At 44.9% G+C, this 24338-nt stretch overlaps 2 protein-coding genes across 2 annotated transcripts in view; both read right to left on the minus strand.

Annotated features, from left to right (window-relative positions):
- Positions 1-260: 260 nt before the first annotated feature.
- On the minus strand, positions 261-12463 carry cdc42ep4a (CDC42 effector protein (Rho GTPase binding) 4a). Its single transcript, XM_069674398.1, has 2 exons — positions 12377-12463; positions 261-3424 (listed from the first exon to the last, which is right to left on the minus strand). The coding sequence occupies exon 2, from the start codon at positions 3295-3297 to the stop codon at positions 2206-2208; it is 1092 nt and encodes a 363-aa protein (XP_069530499.1). The 5' UTR covers positions 3298-3424; positions 12377-12463; the 3' UTR covers positions 261-2205.
- A 6989-nt stretch (positions 12464-19452) lies between these two features.
- Positions 19453-24338, minus strand: part of sdk2a (sidekick cell adhesion molecule 2a) — a 92139-nt gene continuing 87253 nt past the window's right edge. Inside the window, 4 exon segments of the mRNA XM_069674134.1 lie at positions 19453-20149; positions 20151-20317; positions 20320-20608; positions 21963-22092. Coding sequence (XP_069530235.1) covers positions 20051-20149; positions 20151-20317; positions 20320-20608; positions 21963-22092 — 685 coding nt within the window. The 3' untranslated portion in view covers positions 19453-20050.

The raw sequence follows: 24338 nt of genomic DNA on the forward strand, positions 1-24338 counted from the left end.
CTCTCACACACAAATTACTCATGAGTCATCCCGCGGACTCCGCTTGTATAGCTTTAATACTTAAGAGACATTTCCAACTAGGGCTCGATTGCTTCCTTCCTTCCTCTTCTGGGAGAGTCAAAGAATACTGACAGGAAACAGAGACGGCACTCAAGGAATTCCTTTGTTAACGCCGCTGATTGAGCCGCACTTCTAGTGCATTATCCGCTGATGCAACGAGAGAAACGGGCAATAAAATATGCAGCAGTAAAGATGTTCAGGATTTCTTTTATTGAAAAATATAGGTTATTTTAGATAATACAGAAAAAAGGCAAAGAAGGAGGAAAAAGTAAGGCGTAATATACAACAGTATACAGAAAGGGCGACCCAGTAAAACTTCCCATTTGCACAGAATTGTTCACCCTCAGAATTACCTGAATACATTATGTAGTGTTTGAGTGATTGGAATTATAAATATCCAGTTATGCTCATTCTTTTTTTCCTGCATGATATCTTAACACACGCTTTATTTTTTAAACATAGAAGCTGAAACTCAAATTCAACAGTGAGAACCCAAACAGAGGAGGAAGTGACAGACACATTTGACAGGCTCTCCCAAAAGACAGCTTCACAACATCAAATTATTTTTGGCTAGAAAATTCTGATTTGGCACATCTTGTCTATGTCAGTTAAGGCAGTGAAATCAATCAGAGAAAGTAAGCCTCAACACTTCTGGCCATGGTTTTTAATGATGCAAGAGATACAGTCGAGCTGCAATGACGATGCAACTTGCATAAAAATAGATTTTTCTCAATGCTTTTGCATCTTTTGCTGGCTGTGTCTTTCCTTTTATCCACTCTTCACACAGACATAACACAAACATCGCAAAGACTAAAAACAACAGGTATTAAACACCAAATACTAGTAGTGTCTGCTTTAATTGTGCCTGCTGGTGCACTCATTTTTCAATAACACACCCGTAAGCCCTCTTCGTGAGTAGTGGTGGAAACCGTTTGATGCATTAAGGCAGCCTCTAGACTAATGAGGATCAACATCTTTTACACAGTTCAGCTGCAGCACTGCTGCTGCTGCTGCTCGGATGTACGAAAACAAGGAAGGAAGTGGTTATCAAACTCTTTTCGGTTTTAGCTGAAGAGACAGATTAGAAGGTAGGCGGCTAAATCATGTCAGATCACAGAAATCTATAAAATCATCATTATGGCTTCGGAGTGAAGTAAGAATTTGTTGCTTGGAAAGATAGTCAACAAACACAGGGTGCAGTCGTTCTCCGGTGTGCCAAACTACTACTACCCCTCTGGTTTCCTGTAGTAACACCACACTTTCTAGTAAATGCAGGCCAATGTGTCTCCGCTAGCTTTAAAACCCTGCTTCTCTCAAATTTACATTGAGGCTCAGCCTGTGTGGCGCTCTGAGTGAATCAAAAACAGAAAGAGTATTTTGGTTTGGGGCTTTGTGGTCCAGCTTCACTGCAGGAAATGGCAGCCTTCAAGCAGCGTCACAAGGACCCTGAGTTACATGAGGGAGTAAACTCGGATAGATCTATGGCACTGTGGCAATGTTTTCAGATGAGCGCGGCTCGAGGAAGGGGCTTCACACTGCAGCGTCAAACACAGCCCCCTTTATTGTGACAGGATACCTACTGCTGATCCTGTGGTGACAGAGGCCTATTCTGTTCAGCTCAGGCCTCTTCATGTCCCAGAGGCAGGAAGAGAGAGAGCACAACAAGAAGAGGAGAGGCGAATCAAATGAAAAAAGCACATGTGACACATAAAGTAAAAGGAGACAGAGAGCGAGAGAGAAAGAGTAAGCTGAGCTTTAGTTATGGAAAGTGTTTTTTTCCGACAAAAGTTTCTTTCTAACCCGTCCTCCCTGCTTACTTTTGGAATGTTCCATATTGAAAAAGCGGCTGCTATTCCACCTCAGTTCCCTCAGTGTTCAAAAAGGGAGAGACGGATTGACAGACAAACAGAGATTGGAGGGTGAGACTGTCTGACAGACGGAGTTTGGGCTCATCCTAAAGGAGCAGTCACTCTCTCCTTACAGAAAGTCTGAGTCCTCTATCTTCATCACAATTCCAGTCCCACGGCACCAGAGAACAGTGTCTGATTTCCGTTCTAGTGCAAATCCACACTGTCAATGACTTGCTAGTTTCACATAAACCCGTTCCAGATCTCTGCTATTTTCTTTTGACGACTTTTTTAAATCTCATACGCGAATCTCATCGTCTTCATCCTCCAGGAAGGAGGAGAAGTTGCTCTCCTCCTCTGGCGGGGCACTGAAGGTGGCGCTGTCTGTATCTCCTGCATAGGTCTGGCTGTTTGGTTTCTCATCCAGGGCGGCGGAGCCGGAGCTGGACATGGAGCAGCTGTCCAGGTGCTGCAAGTGTTTGGGTCTCGTCTCGGGAGTGTACTCTGGGGTGTAGGGCCCTCCATTCTCTGGCTCCAATTCAATAGAGCTGGCTGGATGCATGGAGGCCTCCTGCAGCTCTGCCACTTCTACCTCTGCCTCCATCTGCTCTTCTGTACCCTCATCTTTCTCTCTCTCCACGCTGTCCTCCTCCTCCTCTTCCTCTTCCTCCTCCTCTTCCTCCTCGCCGTGGGTGCTAAGGGGAGGTGAGGCCCGGCCCTCGCTGCTCTTACCCTCCTCGTAGCCAAGATCGTCATCCTCCTTCTCCATCACCCCGAGGATTTCACCCAGCATGGAGGGTCCCAGGTCCACATGGAAGGACATTACTGACTCTGCACGCTTCATTCCGCCTCCGTAGTTCCCGTGATGGGAAGTCTCCGGAAGCTCAGTCAGCTCACCAAAGCTTCGTTCTTCCAGCTCCAGGAAGTGAGTCGCTGCAGCTGCAGTGGCACCTCTGCCATCCACCTCCCCGGGCTGCTTTAACGGACTCGAGGACAAACTCTTTGCCAGCATACTGTCCCCTCTGTCGTCATCATAGAGGAAGGGCAAAGACATGGCGTTCTTCACATAAGTGGGTGACCCAGGGACCGCCAAGGCGCTGTTGCTCTGCTGGTCCACTCTGGTCACCGACTGGGAGCGTTTGCTGCTCCTGAAGGTGCGAGACAGGAGGCCCGGCCGGGGGGAGCTGGGGTAGGATGTGCTCTCGGGGGGAGGTTCCCCTGAGCGGGTGCTGAGGAAGGAGGTGTCTCCGAACGCATCGCCGCTGCGGCCGACATGCATGGTGTGGCGGAAGTCGCCTAGAGGAGCGCTGATCATCTCCCTGGTCAGGTCCAAGCGTGAGCGCCGCTTGGTCTGAGAGGAGCCTGACACGAGCTGCTTCAGGATCGGCATGGTGGCTGAAGAGGTAGTCCAAGATGGAGTCAGGCAACGGAGAGAGCTTCCAAATCTTCAATATAATCCTTGTTAGAGACTGTGGAGGGAATATCGTTGCTCCTCAGTTGCAGTCAGCCTTGGAACCCTGAAATATGAACATAGAGGAAGATTAGAAACGTGTTTGAATTCAACAAAGAAAGGCACTTAGAAAATGTGCTATTTCCTGCACAACTTCTGCATCTCATTGTGAGTCATATTCACATTTCGCTGTTTAATCCCATCAAGTAAATAAAAACACTCGCAGAAATTCCAAATGTTCAGCTAATTACAAGAGACGAAGCTATCAATTATGCACACCCATAATGATAAGCCCCACACTACTAACATCTCTGTGAGATGACCTTGGAAATGCACTGGAACACAAGAAATGATGGGGAACACCACAGGATTCTGCTTTAAAGCTGAATTATAATTGAAAGCAAAACATCAACCACAGACTAACATGAATCGTAGAGGGATATTTGAGCTGGCCAGGGATTTTCTGGTGCAGAACTAGACTTTGACTGCACAGCATACAGTGTATGACCTGACCTTTATCTTCTAGACACAGAGAACATCAATTTTACATCGGTCCGAGAACAAAAACAGCCCTAACAACTGTGCATGCTACGTCAGAAGCAGAGTTTTGATGGTCAGAAAAATGAGTCAATATATCTTCTCCTCATACAGACACTGTTCAAACCCCCAGAGGTTTGTTTTGACTGACAGTTGACAGAAAAAGCTGCATTATTGAAACACGCAGCCCAGACAGGAAACCTCACCACAGTCTGCCAAGCAGTTGTTGCAACTTCCTCAGGTGCCGCACTGAAGGAAAGGAGCGAGGCGTCTCATTAGCGACCCATCCCCACATATTAAATACACATCAAAAGAGCCCTGCCATGGTGGTCTGCAAGTTTAGTGCAAGCATTTTCTGCACACCGGCATCATGAACAGAAAAACACCTCTGACTCGTGGGTGGAAAATCTCTATGGTTTCATGTAAGCAGGCCTGAAGAAATCGCTTACTTTGCCGTCTCTAGTGTGCACCTCTCTGGCTCGCACATAGTGCCTCTTTCTTTGTTTACTCACGCTCAACACAGAGAGGATCATCGACACAGTCAGGAACTTAACCTTGACTTTGGATTTTTCGCAGGCAAGCCTTCAAAAGACATTTAAGTCAGAGTTGTTTTCGGTAGAAGTGCCGGCGGGAGAATTTTGGCTGTTTCATGTGGCAGGCTTTTTAGTGCATTGACCTCGTTCTGCTGTCTCCTCCCCCCGTCTTTGCCAGCTGAGCCTCTACTCCTCTTCCTGTTAATGCCCTCACCTGCTTTGGTTTCTATGGAAACACCCTCCTGCAAGCAAAGCAGCAGCGTTTCCTGTCGGGGGCTGCAGAACGCTTCAGGCTTCAGACGAGCGTGCAACACATGGCCTCCTTCTGTGTCAACCCGGAGCTCACACAATACAGCCTTTCTGTCTGATGTCTGCTGTGTTTTCACTCAGTCACTCCACCATGTTGTGTGTATTTTTACTGGTAAAAATGGAATTAAATAAAAATACACAAATGTTCCGCTGCTGTAGACAAGCAGATAAAAGTATGTGTATGAAGGGAAACAGTATGGGAGCATTTTTAACTGAAGCTGAGACATGATGCGAAAACTTTCCATGAACTCTGGACGCTTTTCTGCCAAAACACACAAACAAAGTCACTTTTTTTTCACAGAAACATGCTTATTTTTGAAGCCTGTTCTGATTTGTTTTTGGGAAATAATGAGGGGGACATAATTCACACCCAGCCTGTTTTTTTTTCTCACTAGTTGCTTCTGGGTGGCATAAACAGATAAAGAAAAACAACCAGCGGATGAAACAAGGGGAGATGGTGAAATCCCGCCTCCCACTCCTCCATCTCAACCCCTAGGCCAAGATCAAGCTGAAAAGCTCATCTGTGCCCCTTTGCAGGGATATGGGTTCTTCATCTGCCGAATCTAAATCAGATCCAAGAAGCTCTGCAGAAGCACAGGCCTTTAGCAACTACATCAAACCGGATTCACAGCCCTGCCGTATTTATAGCTTTGTGTAGCACTGTGTGAGTGTGTGTGCATGCACGTGTGGGTGTACACGTGAAATGAAAAAGTGGAAAAGGGCCTGAGAAGGCAGCCGTTAGCGTGGGAACTACGGGGTCCCAGCAGGGGAGGGGGGGATTGACTTTATAAACAGACTTTCACAACACTCGGGGTCTGGCTGCAGGAGAACGCAGAATGTGGGACAGAAACAAGAGACAGGAAGAGCAACCCAAGCACATCTGCATTATTTCATCTCGACAGCGAAATCGGAAACTGTTTACACGCTTCCCAGAATGCAACACTTCTCTCTGACCTACAGACCTTGAGCCCCTTGAGTGATGTGTGATTTTTTTTAAGGTGAGAGACTGCTCTCGATGTGGTATTTCTCAAGTAGCTGCTGAGGAAAAAGCGAAACACAGCGATAAACTTGAGCACACTGGGAACATTTCCAAACCCGTGCAGCTTCACCTCTCTAATCTTTCTCACATCTGTTTGGGTAAATGATATTCCAACCCATTTCCCCCCCCGAATGTATTTATGTCATGGGAATGTAAAGTTAGCTCTGTTTATAGATCACATAACCCAATTATCAATATAAATACCTAGCCTGCTGGCTCTCGGAGGGTTCTAAATCCGCTTAAATATCATATGGTTATAGCCACTAGTTTGTGGGAAGAAAATACACACCCAATTCCTCGGAGGGAAAAGCACAGAAATAACGTAGGAGGGAGATAAATAGAAATGGGTTCTTTTACAGAAAGGAGGTGAAAAAGGGAGCACTAAATCAGACGGTAACCTGGGTGAATTCACCTGGGAGGATTTTGTACCGCAAAGGAAATGCTGCAGCCGTTTCTTAACGCTGTAGAGAGATGATATGTAAGAGGAAGTGAACAATCTAAGCTTAAGCTATGACTCCACTTTATATTTAAGGTTTCACAGCTTAGCTGTGAGGGAAAAAAAGCATCAGAACGTGTGACAAAGTGTCCTGTAAAACATGCAGGAGACATATCGACTTCCTGGATGGGTTGTGTTCAAGAGGAACGTAACTTTTTACTTCACTCACACTCTCAAACACGACTAATGGACTGTTTCCCTAATTGAGTATTGATGTGTCTTCTTTGTCCTTAATTCGCCCAGTGTGTATTCTACTGTCTGGGAGAGGGCCACTGCTGCCGGTTCTGTCTGCCTCATTTGAAGTCACTGACCTGGATGGACAAACGCATGACCTGAGGGTGAAATGACATTGTGGGGGGGGAGGGAGGTCACATGCGCCCAAAATCTGTGTGAAAAACAGGGCCTGCAAATTGCCCGTTTCCTCCCTCTCCTATTGCTACTTAAACCTCTTTGCCTGGAAATCACTCATACCATTTGCTAGTGGAAACTCATCCATTCCCACATGTTAAAGCAGAACGCAAGCAAGCACACGCTCACACACATGTTCTAGTAATTAAGCAGACAAATGGCCTCTGCAAGATAGGTATCTGCCATGCAACTCAGTTAGCAAGGGGCTTAATATCTCATTTAGGAAGGAGCAGCCCAAGGACAAACAGCGGAAATCACATTATCTCTCAATCACGCAGACGGGGAACAACAGACATCAAGCTGACACTGCCCTTTGAGATAAATACAGCATGCTGCTCTAATGAATATCTACCACTAAAGCCCTCCTACGTACATAAAAAGCCAGATTTAGCAGTTGCTTTTTTTTAAAAAAAGGCCATATGCTTGTGGTGTTGCAGATTCAGTTGTTTTTGACCCTCAGGGTATCTCCAATGCCCTTCTGCCCCACCACATATTTCCCACGCCTTTCTTCGCCACGCAGTCCCAACACAGCGAGAAGGCCGACGGCTCATTTGGATGAAAGTGGAAATCCGCTGTGGTCTAAGGAGCAAGGCAAATCCCAAATCTGTTACAGTGAAATGCAGGGAATAATTGGGAAATGCAGGGCACGGTAACAGACGCCAAACTCGGCCTGTGTTTGTCTGCTTCTGCTTTTTGTGTGACCCACAACTTTAATCACACTTTAGGAGATTTAGAGCTGAAACTGTTGGTGGACCAACTAAAAAAGCAAACAAAGGTCAAGCTAGGGTGTCGCAGTTTGTCTAATGTGAGGATTTGCTCATTTTAAATGGTATATTTGGGAGTTTTGCACCGCTGAAGACGACACTTTTCATCCTTCTCTAACGTTTTAAAGACTAAAGGAAACAAACAAACAATAAGATTTAAGATGTGTCCCTTATCACAAAGAAATACACCTCACACGTCTCTGTTTTTGCCGCCCCCTCCACTCATACCTTCTCAAGTTAGTGTGAGGCGGTCTGTTATGCTAATATCACACTTCACCCAGCAGGACGTCTTGCTCGGTAAGGATCAAAGCACGACAGACTTTTAGAGCCTTCCTGCTAATAAAAGTGCCTGTAGGCGTTTGATTAGGCATTCATATCACCCGACGACTAAATCTGTAGCTGTCCTTAGATCAGTGAGCAGCTCGGGCCGGGAGAACAAACTTACAAGATCTCAGCGGTGTTTTAAAATAACATTCAGTAAACTGGCAGATGAAGTGAGCAGACTGTGGCAGAATTAATGGGGCGACACCTAAAAACTGAGAGCAGCATCATAATTATTAAGACGCTAACTATGAGTGTTGCTATAAGCTACAAGGAGCAGATGAGACAGGCTAGCGAGGAAGGAGTAAACGTGATGGACGGATGATGACCAGGTCAGCACAGAGCAACAGACGCTGTCACTTTTAAGCAAGGCCCCCCGACAACCAATGAAAGGCTTCCCGGCAGAGAAAAGGCCTGCAGCGAGTCAGCTCGACGTGTACCAGCTGACCTCTGCTACCCGAGAGGAGATGACTTGTCTCTTTCACATTTACAGCCAACACAGCCTCCAGACACGACACTCCATCTCTCTCCCTCTCTGTCCTCCGCTTTGACGGAACCGGCAGCCTCTATCATTACACACTGAAACAGCAGAGGGGGGGGCTGATGGCAGACAAGAATGCTGTACTCCACTTGGACACATTGAAGAATGAGAAGTATTCTGTGGGTGAAACAAGACTGATAAACAGCATTTTCTTATGACATCCACAATCCATTCTTAGACACAAAGAAAAAACGCCCTTTCCTGCTTTATCCAATCTCGGCCTCTTGAGTTGAATAAAAGTTGCAAACTTGATCTGAAATTCGCAGCCAGCACGGCTCTGCATCCGCGTCATCTGTGTGCTGGGCATGGCATCTGAAAACAAATGGAGGGTGGGAGAAGTTGGCGCCGCTCCAGCATTTAGAGTGTCTTATAATCACAGAGAACGAGCAGAAAGCGAGTTGACACTGGCGATATCAACACATGAGCGTGCCAGAAATAACCACTTAGCGTTATTTCGAATGTTTTTGCGGCGATGGAACATCGCGGGAGCCTTTTCCAGCCTTTTCATCCTCGTCCAGCTGGACCTGCGAGGTCAACAAGCATCTCCAGGTCGTTATTAACTCCAAGATGCTTCAGTGCTCGTAAACTATGTACGCACACAGAATTGCAAGAATGTGACTAATTAACAGAATTGAGATAAGTGACCGACACCGCTAAGCAATTAGCCCACTCATTCTCAATTTGCACGGATGACACAGACACGGCCACACATGATGCACATGTTTCACAGAGAAACATATTATCGCATTCGTGGGGTACGTCCACAGGAAGGGCCGGGAGAAAATAATGCAGCAAACCCTCCCATCTCTCCGGAAATCTACTCAGCCTGCCCTTCCTGACCGCTCAGAATGTAAACAAGGCTGTCCTCCATCGTACTGAATCACTGATGGGCTCAGCAAACAAACACAGCTCATATCTCATATCAACACGCAGCTTTAATAACCCACAGTGGCTGTGGGGCCAGTGCTGGGACTGTGTGTTCAACAGCAGGCCTGAATGGAACATGTATCAGAAAAGGGAGCCCCTCAGGTTCAGTGACATTGATCTTCCACGCTTCAGATATCAGAGTCACCTCAGGCCGAGGTGTCCGAGTTGTCACCCAGGACAAACCTGCTAACACGCGGCTTTCTTGCTTAGTGGGAAAGGTTACAATCGGCATTCAAATGACTCTGCAGTAGACCCGGGTAATTATCGCCTCGGCTCCGATCAGCAATGATGGGAACACAAAACCTGTGTCGACATAATCTCCGCCCCCTTTCAGGTGCGATATGCTCCGTCGGTAACTTCTGCGGCTTCTTGTCCTCTCCGTCCAAGCAGGGCTCGAACATCGTACCAAATTAGCGGCGGCGAGTTTGATAAACAGACTGAATGAGTCATAGATACAACCACTGTAACATCTTCACTGTTTACTAACCCTGTTTCCGGCACATTTGTGACATCAGACGGTGATGCAGCAGAAAATAGTATACTCCACTCGCAATGGGAAAAGAGACAATCGTCATTTATTAGCGGGTCTTCCCTGAAACCTGCGTCAACGCGCTAATTTTAGTGGCAAAGGGTTATAAAAAAGTTGCAGACGGCAAGAGAGAGGTTACATTTTTAAAAAACCCTCCAGTGGAAACCTGTGCTCCTCAATGGAAAGAATGCAGGGAAATTATGGGATGCAGAGAATCTTGCTTTAAAGTGCGAGAGTGCTATAATTATAGGGTCAGAAGAGCAGAAAAGCAACAAAATTTCACAGGCTGGAGGGAAGCCAAAGAGGCAGCTATCAGACGGTGGAGGGCTCTTTTTTGTCAAAGATTTCACAATAAAAGAACCACTCGACTTGTTTATGGCAACAGTCTGACTCTTAAGTGGATATAAAGTGTACTTTGCATAAAATAAAGGGATTAAGTGTCAAATAAACTAAGCAGGAAGGGTTTTCAGACGTTTTCAAGTCCTCTGGTCAGCCATCTTTAAACCCTAGGGTTTCAAATAATAAACCTACATCATTGTCTGCTGCTATCCTGATGTCAACACCATCCAATATTTACAGCTATTGACAAGGAAACAGGATGGCAGAGAAGAATAAACACTTCCTCCGGCTCATAGTACCAACCCCGGCCTGCAGAGTCACAATGCAGCGTGCTGGATACGAGCAGAAAACAATGCCACCAAACAAGAGACACAGGAACAAACAGAGCATTCACACGACGACATACGAGACGCCCTTAGAATGTCGGGACAACAAGGTCATAAAAAGGTAGGTGGCACTCGATGTACGAATGAACTGTGGCATCTTCAGGCAGACTAACAAACATAACCATAAACAAGTACTGTGAGAAAGTTTGCAGGCTGGTGGGAGGAGCATGTTACTTATGCTACACATCCTTCAAAAGGACCTGTCATGTCCTCTATAATAACTATACACTTACTATCACTATCCTCAGAGGCATTCCCAGAAAAAATAACAGTTTATATCGGTATTTCCTGGAATGCAAAGGGGCCGGACAGGACACACACATTGCCTCAAGAGAGCACACACACTGTGCAGACATGTTCAAACACAGGACGCAGGACTGTACACTCTCACCGGCCACAAATAACACATTAAAGTTGCACTTCAGCACCACCACAGGAGGTTTATAGGACGCTGATTGTCTGCAGATTGAAAAGCAAGGTGCACAAACTCTCTGCTCACTTTTGCAAACATAATTCTGAGCAGGTAGTGTTTCCCGGGCTACTCGCCAGCATTGCCGTCTTTCTACACTGCACTGTGCCCAATAACACAGTGTTTGGCACAGTGTTCAACACCACACCGAGGACGGATAACTTTCACCTTCAGGCACTAAACACATGTCTCCTGCAGGCAATTAGATGCTTTGTAATTTAAGAATCAGAGCAGGAGAGCCTGTGCGGGCTGGTTTAAAAATGTGTCGCCTGGTTTGAGAGGCACTTCTTGGGGTAAAAGTCAGCAGGCTGAGCCGATGACACATAAATCTGGGCGATGAGGCCTGCTTGTTTGCTGTGTCATCAGCCTAAATCCATCACCGCGTCTGGGCAGAGCGAGCTGACATCTCACAAAGCCCTCTGCGTGTTTTTGGATAAGGCAGGTCAAATGTCACATTTTAAACCAGTGAAAACAAAGAAAGCCACCCAATTTGCCTCCCAACAGAGACATCTGATAACATTATCTCCTCAAACAACCGCTGAGGAGCTCTTATCAGTATGGCGGTGATGGAGTGATGGCCCACAGACCTCGGGCCCATCACCTTATTATTATCCTGGTCAGTGAGCTCATCAGATGCCATCGTGACACCAATGCCAAATAAAATGAGCAGGACTGCCAAGTCAACAGACTCTAGGATACGTGGGTAATGAAGTGGACAAACAGGGCAGCACTGCATGATGGTGCAGAAAGAGTGAGATTTATTTTGTTTAGTCATCTGATGTTGAAAAACATAGCAGACAGGAAGTTAATGATTGTTTATTGAAGCTCCTCTGCTGCCCAAAATAATATTACACTGTCTCTTTAATAAGTTTAGAAATATTAAATATATATTGAGATTTGTAGGAGTACAACATTCATTCAATTATTTGCATAATTGAGGCCTGGATACTTTTCCTTTGAAGAAAAGTGACAAGTAAAAAACCAATGCATTCAATTTAACATCAAAGCATTCACAAATAAGCTAATAACATATGAAGAAACGGTTGTTGTTGCTTGGGGGCTGCAGACAAAATACGCTCAATTCTCGCGACACTAAGAAAACGCCTCAAACTGTGAAAATACAAATTTCTACGAGTCCATTTGACAGCAGTAAATCCACTCGTGCGGTTATCACTGTCTGCTGACTCGATCACATTACAATAAAGCTGTGATTCTGGGTGGGTCAATGGCAGGAGAACAATAAGTAGCTGACCACAAAAGAGTCAGCTGCCTTGCGCACGGTGCGCTCTGCTGAGCCGCTGAATAAAGCCGCTCTGTGTGTTAAATACATAATAGTGCTGTAAAATAACAAATGCAAAAGCTGCGATCTATACAGTGAAGTTTAAGTGCAAGTATAAACATTGTAGTAAACATACACTTACCGAGCATCCCATTCATAAAGCCGGGTGCTGCTTCACTTTAAGGCCCCCAGCAGGTTGACAATGAGGGTGCATTCATCAAACGGAAGGAGGCGTAAAGCGCTCAGATCGACGCTCGGAAATCCACACAGCACAGTTAGACACACAGATCGCTCTTTTTTATATAATAGAAATGTTGCTGCTGCTGTCACCGCATCCTCAGAAGCGGTGCTGCTGCTCTGAAGCGCAATAACTCACTACAATGCCTCCTGCCTCGGTAGTGTGTTTGAACACGCCCTCTTTACATGGCTCCTTAAAGACACAGGCTGCCAGCATGGGGCCCCTCACACAGGCTCAGTCCTCCATTCTTAAAGGCGGGGTCTGTGTCATAATGACACAACAGGAAACAGAAAATAAATTAGAATAACCCCTTTAAAGGCTAATTTGATATTGATAGGCTGAAAGATTTAACCATGTTGCACTTAACCTATCTTTGCCACCACACAAGGAAATGCTCTGCATTTAAAACTTTATTAATAATGCAGTTTTAGCCGTTTTATTCTTTGGCAGTGTTGTGCATTCTTATTTCCAAACTGTGCTGTGAATAGTCCTTCATTTCCTCTCAGGGATGTGTCATTGAGATGGAAAATATGCACAGTCATACTGTAAGAGCACCAGATATATAGTCAGAATTACAATCAGCCTTATTGTCCAGGTATAATGATAGCATTTGTTTGCAGAAGGACTCTTGGGAAATGGTGTCAAAGAGTGCTATGGGTGCTGAAATAATTATGATGATGTACATAATTCATTGGGTTGCTATATATAAATGAGGTTGGGGGATGTGACAGTATATATGATCGACCCAGCATGCATAGATTTGTTTTTAACAGTGATGATAAAAAATTAAAACAAAGAGTATTTTAACAATCAGAATATATAATATACTATAATATACAGTAATAGTGGATGTTTGTGAAGCACAGGGCAAATATAGGCTAGTCAAAGATAATATCTGCCCTTTAGTGCCCTACATTTAGATACAATACAGAAGCTAATGAGGCTAATTGCTGGCAATTTGTCTTTGTGAGCTGCGGTTTTCGAAGCGCTATGTGCATGCAAAACGTCAGGATAAAATCAGTGTATCGCAGAAGGTTGTATTAAAAGTAAAATGAAGTTTTAAAAATAGCTCTCCTGACTTTTAAAATCACAGCCTAACTTTCTGAAATTATTCACACTTTGAGGAAAGCTGTCCAAAAGCTATCATTGATTTTTTAAAATTCTGTCATCACTTAAGACTTCATGGAGTGAGTGAATTTTCTTTCTTTAATTTGGTCCATGTGTATTCCAGCCTGATCAGCAGCCCTCTGTCAGTGACCGCTCATTAGTACCTTTTGCCATGGAAATGCGAGGGAAGCAGCCATGGTGCACCCCAAGGCTGTGCCTGCTCACCCTGAGCCCAGGAGACAGGAATGTGTGAATGGTTGATAATTATCAAAGGGCAAAAGTCACACTCCTCCTCTACCTGCATAGAATGACTATTCACTTTAGTCTGTTACGTAGTGTAAGTATCTGCCCCTGCTGTTCTTGAAGTCCTCTGTTCTTTGCATAATGTAATGGGCTGCATGGAGACTGTCCATGACACATATTCACAAGTTATTTCCTGCCTTTGGCTCAGTTCCCAGCATGCTCTGTCCCACCAGCTGATGGGAGAACAACGTTCTTTATGATGAGAATGTGACTGCAGTGGCCTTTTGTCCTGCATCAAGCTGCGTCCAAATGTTACACGCTACTTTGTGGATATACCCACGGCCCGAAAGTATAAGTACTCTGACTGACACAGATGTAGAATGACCATTAAGTGTTACTCACTGTTTCTCCATACAGACACTCTCCCTCTCGTGTTTGCCTTTTCTTACTGGTTCTATCTATCTGTCTGTCTGTCTATCTGTCTGTCTGTCTGTCTGTGTTTCTCTCTCTCTCTCTCTATCTGTCTTTCTATCTATCTATTTATCTGTCTGTGTTACTATCTATATGTGTTTCTAGCAGTCTATCTGTCTGTCTGTGTTACTATCTATCTATCTATCTATCTATCTATCTATCAGTCAGTCTGTCTGTCTGTCTCAGACATGACATTGGAGGATGTACTTCCAAACACTGTAACACTACCTGCAATAACATAATGTTAAACCTGCATACATGCAGTTTCTCAACAACCTTCTCTTTTCTCCTGCTGGCTTCTCTCTTATTATATTAGTTGAATTCAGTGCTCATGATGTTCTTTGATGCAAGCAGCACGTTGCCATGCATGAAGGTGAACTTCACACCTATTTACTGTCAACATAAAACCCAACGCTCTTTAATAATGTGTGGATAATTTCTATTTCAGTTGTGTGAGAGTTTGCACATTATTTCATCTTCGCTCACTGATGGAGGGCTTCTCGGTTCTCTCTGCTGTTGCTGGAACAAGTCAACAATCTCCTTTTGTTGCAGCTTTGCATGTCACTTTGGCAGCTTTGACAGCTCTGCTCAGTCGTACAACAGAGGAGGATGTTTGTGTAGTTTTGCCTCAGCCTCAGCCTTATCCTTCACTAACTTCATGTTTGATACTTTTGATTGTCTTAAATAGTCCATTCTCCGTTCGGGCATGGTGGACATTTATTCTGAAAATCTGTCTGGCGTGTTTCCCGGCTTCGCTGCCTGCTTACAATCATTCTCAGAGAGTGAGGTGTTGACGTTTCTTCATGATTGTACACGGTGCCCCTTTAACCCTTCAGAAACTTTAATTTTGAGTTCTGGCAATGGATTAAATCTTTAACACGTGAAGCCAGCAGATCAGAACTTATCCATTTATGTCAATCTTATATGTGTTATTTAACAGCAAAGGATTCAAAATAGGAGCTCTGAATAACACATGAAAAAGAGAGAAGCCTGTGCCCTTTAACCTTTTTGCTTTGTCGCTCAACAAGTCTGTCACTTTGAGGAAGGCAATTTGGATGGTGGTGGCCGTGTACTACATATGAGGACAAATACCAAAGTTCCAGACAGGCCTGATTGGTGGGAGAAGAACATGCAAACTTCAGCTTTGCAGAGGACAGTGAGGAAACTTATAACATATATATTTTATAGCTTTGATCATGCAAAAGTAGGCGTGCATAATCTAAAATTCATTGACAGTCCTGACTGTTCTGAAGATGATTAAACTGACTGACTGTGATGAAATAAAATGAAGCACATTTTGACAAAATTCTTTGTTCGCCAAAACTTTTTTAAAAAGCTGTAACCTCCAATTTCCTCCTGTGTCACACATCGTGAATTCGTCCTCATTTCAGATTCACCAGTCAGGAGGAATTAGCCGAGTTTCAGATGCACTCTGATGCACTACAACAGGCACAGTCAGAATGAGGACGTATTCCGCATCAGTCGCTCCCAGGAGGTGACGCTGACCTGAAATGCAAAAATGTAACAGATTTGTTGATGTGAATCTGCGTCTGTGTGTTTGTGAGAAAAGAGGATTACTTGGTGTACCTCCTTGCTGAGAATTGACAGGAGGTGAACAGTGTTTTTTGTTGAGCTTTAAGAATAACTATCACTTTGATTTGCAAAATAGAATCATCTAAAATGCTGCTGACGTTGAGTGTAATCGACCGAAATAAGTCGGAGTTAAAATAAACATGACGTGCTATTGCTGTTTTTTCCCAAGCAATTGCAGACTCCATTACTTTAAAGAAAACCCTCAAGTTTGACTTCACATCATAATGTAACGTAATAACCCAGAACTAATTCTATTTGTATAATGATCAATTGTCCATGTGAAGTTTAACAACCATTAAAGTGATTTATGCCGCCACTTTGGTGACTGAGGCTAATGAAGATGTTCCAACACAAACTATCTGTACCCTTGACATGACTTTCCCAAAAACCTCCCAGCCTGATCCGCCTGTTCCTCCTCCCCCCCCCCCCCCCGTTCGCCTCGCTTAAGATCAATGTTTTCCGGCCTGAAATAAGGAGATTACCCAAGCGCACTCTCTCACCCTCCCCCAGCTTTTTCAGCATGCTTGCACCGGATCAGGTTCTTCTTCAAATTCTTGCCTGTAACTTATGCTCTTATGCATCACAATTATGTGTCTGTTGTTGCTGAGGGAATCAGGTCATTTCTACACTGTGGGATCAAGTGTCACCTCAACTTACATGCAAACAGGTCTAATCTTGATTGTCTGCAGGGCCTGATATGGTGCTTCAAAACCCTTTGTTTACTTCACTGTTACAAAGGTTTTCCACTCTCTCTTGTAAGCACACTTTTCTGTGTAATATTCTATTAAATGTTGAGCTGAGGCAAAACTAAAACAGCAACAAAAACCGGCTCCTGCCTACCTGAACGCCCTCATACAGGTCTACACTCTGTCCCGCCCACTACGCTCTGCCAATGAAAGACGCCTGGGACACCCATCACAACAGGGCCCTAAGTCTAGCTAGTGACAGTTGGGTTTCCCACCAGATGACTTGGCACGGATCTCATTATGCCTTGCCGGTATCTATAAATGGATGAAAGAACGCCACCTTCAGCTTAACCTATCTAAGACTGAGCTCTTTGTCATCCCGGCACGTCCCTCTATGCAACAACAGATCAATATCCAGCTTAGTCAAACTGAACTCATACCCACTAAGTCTGCCTGGAACGCCATAAATGACGAGCAGCTAACCTTTAAGGTCCACGTGGCCTCGATTGCTTGTCGATTTGCCCTGTACAACATCAGGAAGATCAGACCCTACCTATCAGAGCATACAACTTAACTGCTGGTACAGGCTCTCGTAATATCACGCATTGACTAATGTAACTCCTGCAGCGGCGTTACTGGTCTTCAATCAACCTAAAACGGCACGTCACTGCTCATATAGCTCCTAGGCGCAGCTCGCATCAAATTGAAAACCCTGTTGCTCGCTTACAAAACAGCAACAAAAACAGCTCCTGCCTACTGCAACACCCTCCCGCCCTATACGCTCTGCCAATGAAAGGCACCTGGTGCTCCCATCACAACAGGGCCTAGATCGAGCTAGACTCTTCTCCTCAGAAGTCCTCCAGTGGTGGAACGAGCTACCAAACTCCATTTGGTCCGCAGAGTCCCTTTCCCCCTTTAAGAAGAAGCTAAAGACCCAGCTCTTTCATGAACACCTCTGCACTTAATGATATTGATGGTATTGGTGATGTCGATGATCATACTTGAAGCTGTCTGTTGCCTCTTGTCTAGATCCTTGCTCAACATCAACAATATCCTCAATGTCGTCATCATCAACAGCATCAATATCATGTTTTGTAAGCAAACAACAGGGTTTGGAATGTTTATGTGAGCGGGAACTCGGCGCCAGTGGAGTGATATGAGTGATGCGTGGTGTTTTGACCAACGCTGCTGTGTTCTGGATCATCTGCAGAGGTTTGAATGTGCATGCAGGAAGGCCTGCCAGTAGGGAGTTGCAGTAGTCAGTACGTGATATGACGAGAGCCTGTACCAGGAGTTGTTCTCTGACAGGTAGAGTCTGATCTTCCTGATGTTGTACAGGGCAAATTGACATGGCCGAGCAATCGAGGCCGCATAGCGGTTAGCAGCTCGTCAGTTATGACGCCCAGGTTCCGGGCAGACTTAGTGTGTATGAGTTCAGTTAGTCCAAGCTGGATATTGATCTGTTGTTGCGTAGAGGGAGTCTTGGATAGGTTGAGTTGAAGGTGGCGTTCTTGGCTTGACGAGATCCGTGCAGAGACTTTGGTGTCATCTGCTGGGAATGAATGAGATTTCCGTCCCTTTGGACAAACGCACCTGCTGAATGAACTTCTAACATTGTTGTAGCACTGTAATAAAAAGCCATTGCAAAATAGAATAATTTATTTTAGAGAGCTACCATGAATAGGTCCATAGTATTTCCTTCATAATGTTTACAGTGATGTTCACATTGGAAATTTGACAGATGATATTTTGGACCGACTGTCTAAGTTTATACACTATGGGTCCACCTCCAGCACAGCAAAGTCCCAACTGTTTGTAAAGATCCAGCATATTCAAAAGTGTTGTAGAAAACATCTTATCGATACATATGTGTGTACTCTGAGCATAAAACACATTTTCAGTCATCATATCAATGTTACACTGTAACATGTTGAACACACATAATCTCACATGACGGTCCTTGGTGATGCATTTCATGTACAATACCTGTGTCCTGTTGTTGTCGAGCATTAAATAAAGTTTTTTATAAACATCGATACACAATCAAGCTGATGTTTTCTCCAGCTAACGTGATTGGAGAAGACATAGTATCAGCTGTTTTATCTAGAATTTTGCGTCTGCAAGTGACCAATTTCATGTTGTGATTGTTTCTAGTGTTATAAAAACACATTGTAGCTTATTGTGAAAAAATACCATGACTTGCACTGGTAAAACTACTTTGCTAACTCATCAGACCTTTAAAGGGGGGGTATTATGCTAATTTCAAGCTTCATATTTCACTCTGTGGTACCTGTGGAGTAGCTTAGCATAATTTACAGTTAAAAAAACTCATTATTTTTCTCACACTGGTGCTCTGCGCAGGCCTTCATACGGCCTCTACCTGAAACGACTCGGTCAGCTCTGTCCCTTTAAGAAACCCCGCCCCTACAAGCCCACTTTCTTCTGATTGGCCAGCTTTGTGACATCACAAAGTGCAGCGTGTAGAAAAACATATCTGAAACCTGGTGTTCACAGCAGCCTGCAGACTGAGCTGAGAAGCCATACTTTTACCTACAGATTTGAAACTTCACCCACGTTTAGTATGGACATCCAACACTGTAACATTATATGTCTTAACACGTGAAACAGCATAATACCCCCTCTTTAACAATTGCTCTTTACGTCTTTGTAACCTGCTCAAAGACAGTTATTCCTGCCCTTTGTCGGCTCTAAATGTTTGATGCAGTTGTGATAAATTGAACCAAGTAAATTTGTGCATTTGGTCCTCTGTCATATTCTGTGAAAAAACATAAAAGCAAACGGATGCACATTAAGAAAGTCGTCTTAGCTTGTATATCTACTGACATGAGCACCAGCACACAATCAACACATTCCCCAGACTACTATAAAGGTGCCACAATGCTTTAATGTGATTCATAACATTGTCACTAGCGATGTTCTGAAAATGTCGAGCTTGAAGCTGATTGATATAAATATCTGGTAAACAATATGAGACAAGTACATAGAGTAAACACAGAATGCAGTTCCAACAATGATTAGGCAGAGTGAGAAACTCGAAGGCAGCCGAGAGCTACGTTCGCCACCGGTGCCTCGAGTCAGAGTCTGTTCCTCACTGTCACTTTGTCCTTTGTCCAAACATCACATTAATCCATCAGAGTTGGGTTTCCATTGTACAGTCTCAGCAAGCCAAGTGGTCCATACTCTATGTGGTTCTAATGTGGGTGTTTTTCCATAAAGCTCTCATATGAAACAATATTACAGTGTTTTTAAAACAAGGTTTTCTTTTTTCAGAACCTCAGGTTCTCCCTTGTTTACATACCTTCAAATAAATGTACTCAAGCAACGCATAAAACTTTCAAATGATTGTCTTTTCAATAAAATACATATCACATGGATTAACCAAGCATACGCTCCACACACAACCATACACACACACTCTTCACAGAGGAGAAAACGCTATTCAAGATGCCTGCAATGCTTAATAATGAGCAACAACTCTGTCAGTTAGACAGAAAAAGAAAACAAAAGAGGGAAATAAAAAAAAGCAGAATACAAATAAACCAACAACAACACACTCAAAGACTCGTCCTCAGGGTCCTGTTGTTATTGGAAGGAGAGCTGTGTGTCAAACAAAAGAGGAGAAGCCAGCGGTAGGTGCCTGTGCGGCACAGCCCAGGCTGCTGGGGGGCCGGTAAAGGGTGCCGTGCTGGCTGGGGGGGTCGGAGGACAGCAGGGAGGGGGTGGGAGTCCGGCTTCCCTTCGACCTAAACAGAGTGCCCTGGCCCTGGCACTGGGGCTGTGGGGACGGGGCGCTCTGGGGGAGGAGAGGGGGCAGGGGGGGTACGGGTGGCGGGTGCTGCCTTGACTCCTGTTCCACCAGGGGCTCGGGCTGCGAGTAGCCGTATGCCGGCGGGCGGGAGACGCCCTTCTGCTGCCGCCGCCAGGAGTTGTAGTAGGTGGGGTCGCTGATGTAATGGTTGACGAAGGAGTGGGTCTTCTGACGGCTCTGATCCATCTCGTACTCGCTGTCGCTGCCCTGGAGCGGGACAAAGAGACAGAAGACATGTAAGAATTACTAAGCAGAAATACGTTAAAGATGTTTACCAGGAAGATAATGACAGCTACATTACCATGGTGTACACTCGAGGCTAATTCTAAAACAGCTGTCAAGCCTCACAATACTAACTAACAACACAGAGGGGTTTATCTATTGAGAGACACTGGAGATCTATTAAGCCATGTACACTGCTACTGAGCGTCTTTCACACACAGGAGCTCACCCGCAGCTCTGCGGAGCACAGAAGTGATAATTGTACACAAGAGTGTCCTGGAATTGGACAGAGACAATGTTTACAGGATTAATTTCGCTTTTGTTGTGATATTTAGTCTTTAGTCTTGCGAGTTACAAATGTTTTTGTGCATAAATCCTGTCACCTTTCCAGCAAATTGAACTCACTGAGAGACACCAAACAAAGAGCAAACTGCTCTCACAGAAAACATTAACACTCGGCTCATTTGTGTGCCTGACAAGTGCCATCCTTTCTACCGCTGCGGTGAGACACCACAGCTTAACAGATGTTGAAGCGGCATTTATTTGCACAAGTGGCAGGTAAACAGTGGGAGGCCATGCAGAGGAGAAGAACAACAGCAGTTTGCGTGTCCCAAGGGAGCCGCGTTTGCTCAAACCGGGTTGAACAATGTTTTGACTGTGCAGGTACCAGATAAATTGGCCAGGGACACCCGGTGTGAGTGTGGGAAGACAGATGCTCACGATCCTGCTGCAATCAGCTCCTCTGCTTTCTGTATCCATCATCCCACATCTCCTCTAACCTCCCTATTTCTTCACTGGACCTCCCTTTTCCAAACACACACACACACACACACACACTGAGACATTCAGATGGTCACATGATGAGCCGAGCAGCCCCAGATTAACATAGCATTTCCTGTTTGAGGAAAATTAATTAGTTTTGAAGACATTTCAGGACACATGGGACATGAGAATCAGCCCTGTGCTTCCTTCCCATGGGAGACATCAGAATGCAATCTCAGATGTCAGCTGTGACTGGCCTACGCGAACAGATTTTATTTAATATTTAGGTGATGCAATGGAAGCAGATTGTCTTGCAGATTCAGTCATTAGTTTATACTTTGAACATCCTCTTAGCTATCTTGTTTTTGCATCTAGAAAAGTGGGGATAAGGGGAAAAGGGGGTTAGCGTGAAGATGTGTGGTGACGGGGCGAAAGTAGTTGGATTTTAGAAACTTTGTCCTGAAGGAACTTGTCACTTTGGGAAATTCAAACAGCTGAACTTTACTTGTTAATCTAAGTTCATTGCCAATTCAAGATATAAAGTGGAGGAAAGCTGTAAGCCCGGGTCACTGCTTACCTGCGAGTCGGATATCTCGGAGGGTTTCTCGGTCAGACTGCTGCTCTCTGCTGGGATCAGGTCATTGTACTTGGTGCTCACGTCCTCATCTGAGTAGTGCAGACTTCCGGGACTTGGTCTTGGGGGAGACCTGCAGAGATGAAGAAAAGTAGACTGAGAAAGAGTTTCTGTTGTGAGAGATAGAAAGAAAAACTGTGGGGGAGAGGAGAGCTAATGGTTATATAAGATTTTGATATTTGATCATCATCCTGTTTCCCTTCGGGGGAACTCAAGCAGATTTTCAAGAGCTCTCTCTCCTCTTTGAGAACATGTTTGAGTAAACATGAAAGGCCTCATCGGTCCTGTGACTGACAGCACTCAGATGACTAATGGGAGGCTGCAAAATAGGTCTTAAACCATGAAGAAACTTCACAACCGACAAGGGGTTCAGTTGGATCAACTTGCACAGACTCATTGATTATGGAGATGAAAATGATAGCCTAGTTAAGACGAGCACAGAGAGGGCTTTCGGTGCATTCCAAGAAGCCGCTAATTGAAGCACGGAGAAGATTATAATTGGCCTAATTAATGTCGGCTCTTTGCAAAAAGTCATTCAGGACAGCTTTGGCTGATTGTGAGTTCAGCTCACCTTAACTGTCCTGCGATGCACAAACAGGATAATAACATACGTGCATCTTCCTGAAAGGGCTTTTTGTGGTGATTAGGCTGTAAAAGTTTGAGTCAGTCAGAGATTTAGACCTTCCGCAGTAAAGCTGCGTAACTAAGCATGGCCCTGAGCTCAGCAAAGTATGATAAAGTTCTTTTATGAGCTCAGGTCAAGTAAAAAGACCCCCAGCTTCTTTCGGCTCCAGTCATTAAGTCCATAAAAGTGAAGAAGAGAAAAACATCGGTGCCGACAATTATTTCTCTTCTTCTGCAGTAATGACTGCGGCTGCGTTCAAGGTCTGCTGAGGCTGAAGTGGATGATCGGAGGGTCAAATGTGGACTACTACCCTCACATCACTGAGCTACATCAGTGCGCTGAGTATGTAACTCGGGCTAACGCAGCATTAAAAAAGAAGAGTTTGCTCAGTTGGTTTCAGAACGCAGAGTGCAGAATTAAATAAACCAGGATGGGCATGAAAGCAAATGTTTAAATGATGTGAAATGGAAAATGTTGGATGTGGGGGCAGGATAGACGGGCATAAAACGCTGTGATGTCAAGTGTAATATTAAGGCATAAAGCAGACAACCTTGACTACCTCTCAAATAAAAATGAATATGCGCAGGAGCTAAATCACTGGGAATGGCAAGAACAGGAACTCAGAAAACACAACATGACAACGGCCATGAAAGGGTTGACACAACAAAGGGACATCTCTTCTGGGTTAAAGGGGATGACGTGTGGGGGCGGACTGTGTAAAAAAGACACCCAGTCTACTTAGAATTCAGGTTGAGTCAGACATTAAAAAGGATGGAGCCACGTGAGCGAAGGGGCGGGGCGATACGACCTGCTACCGATCACACTCAAGAATCCTCCCAGTGAGCTCTGAATTATTTAGGAGCACTGTATTTTTCCCCGTGCCTTATCTGTCTCATTCATCCCTCTTTCCCTCGCCCTTTCAAATATCCCACAGGGAGCCCTCCCACTCTTCTTCCTTAGTCCACAGATCATTAGCAAAGAGCATGCTAGCAGATTGAAGCTCTTCAAAGGGAGGGAGCAACGCAAGACCCCTTTGATCCCCCTTCTTGGGGCTCCTTGGTCAAGGAGAAAACAGCACAGATTCCCCCTGCCCGCCCTTAACGCACCCCTTCTAGCACATTCCACCATAATGTGCACAGTTATGTGCAAAAATCAACACTTTTTTTTCTCCTTTGCTGTGACAAGAAGCAGACTCTGAACCCCCATCCCCCAACATAACCACGTGACCGTCCATCCTGTCGTCAAATGTGCGACCCATGACTCCACACAGGACGTTTCTCTTTGCTCTTGGTGCTGCAGAGTTTGTGAAATTCCTCTTATCTAATGTTTACCCAAACCAAAGAGCTGGTCAGCCAAAGTCCGGCTGACGGGTAGAAGGACATGTTCTTGTACCAGAAAGTGTAGTGCTCTTACAGCTCCGAACACGAGAGAGACACCGGGCAGAAGGCCAAAAGAACATGGCCGGCTCGGACCCATAAGCACCCTTTGTCTAAAGCGGTGATGGACAGACAAAGAGCACATGCAGAAGCTCATGAATGCTAATTAGCTGCTATTGTTCTGCTCCTTTATATAAATCGTTGCTACGGACAAACACTGAATATAAACGAGGGGAGCGGAAGGAGGCCCGAATCAGCAGCTTGGCTCCTCGAGGTTCGGTTTGTTCTCTCAAGACCGACAGACTATTGTGAGGGAAG

The sequence above is a fragment of the Semicossyphus pulcher genome, unplaced genomic scaffold (genome assembly GCF_022749685.1).
Source record: "Semicossyphus pulcher isolate SPU_LCO1_2020_fin unplaced genomic scaffold, fSemPul1.0.p SCAF_23, whole genome shotgun sequence".
NCBI classification, from domain to species: domain Eukaryota; kingdom Metazoa; phylum Chordata; class Actinopteri; order Labriformes; family Labridae; genus Semicossyphus; species Semicossyphus pulcher.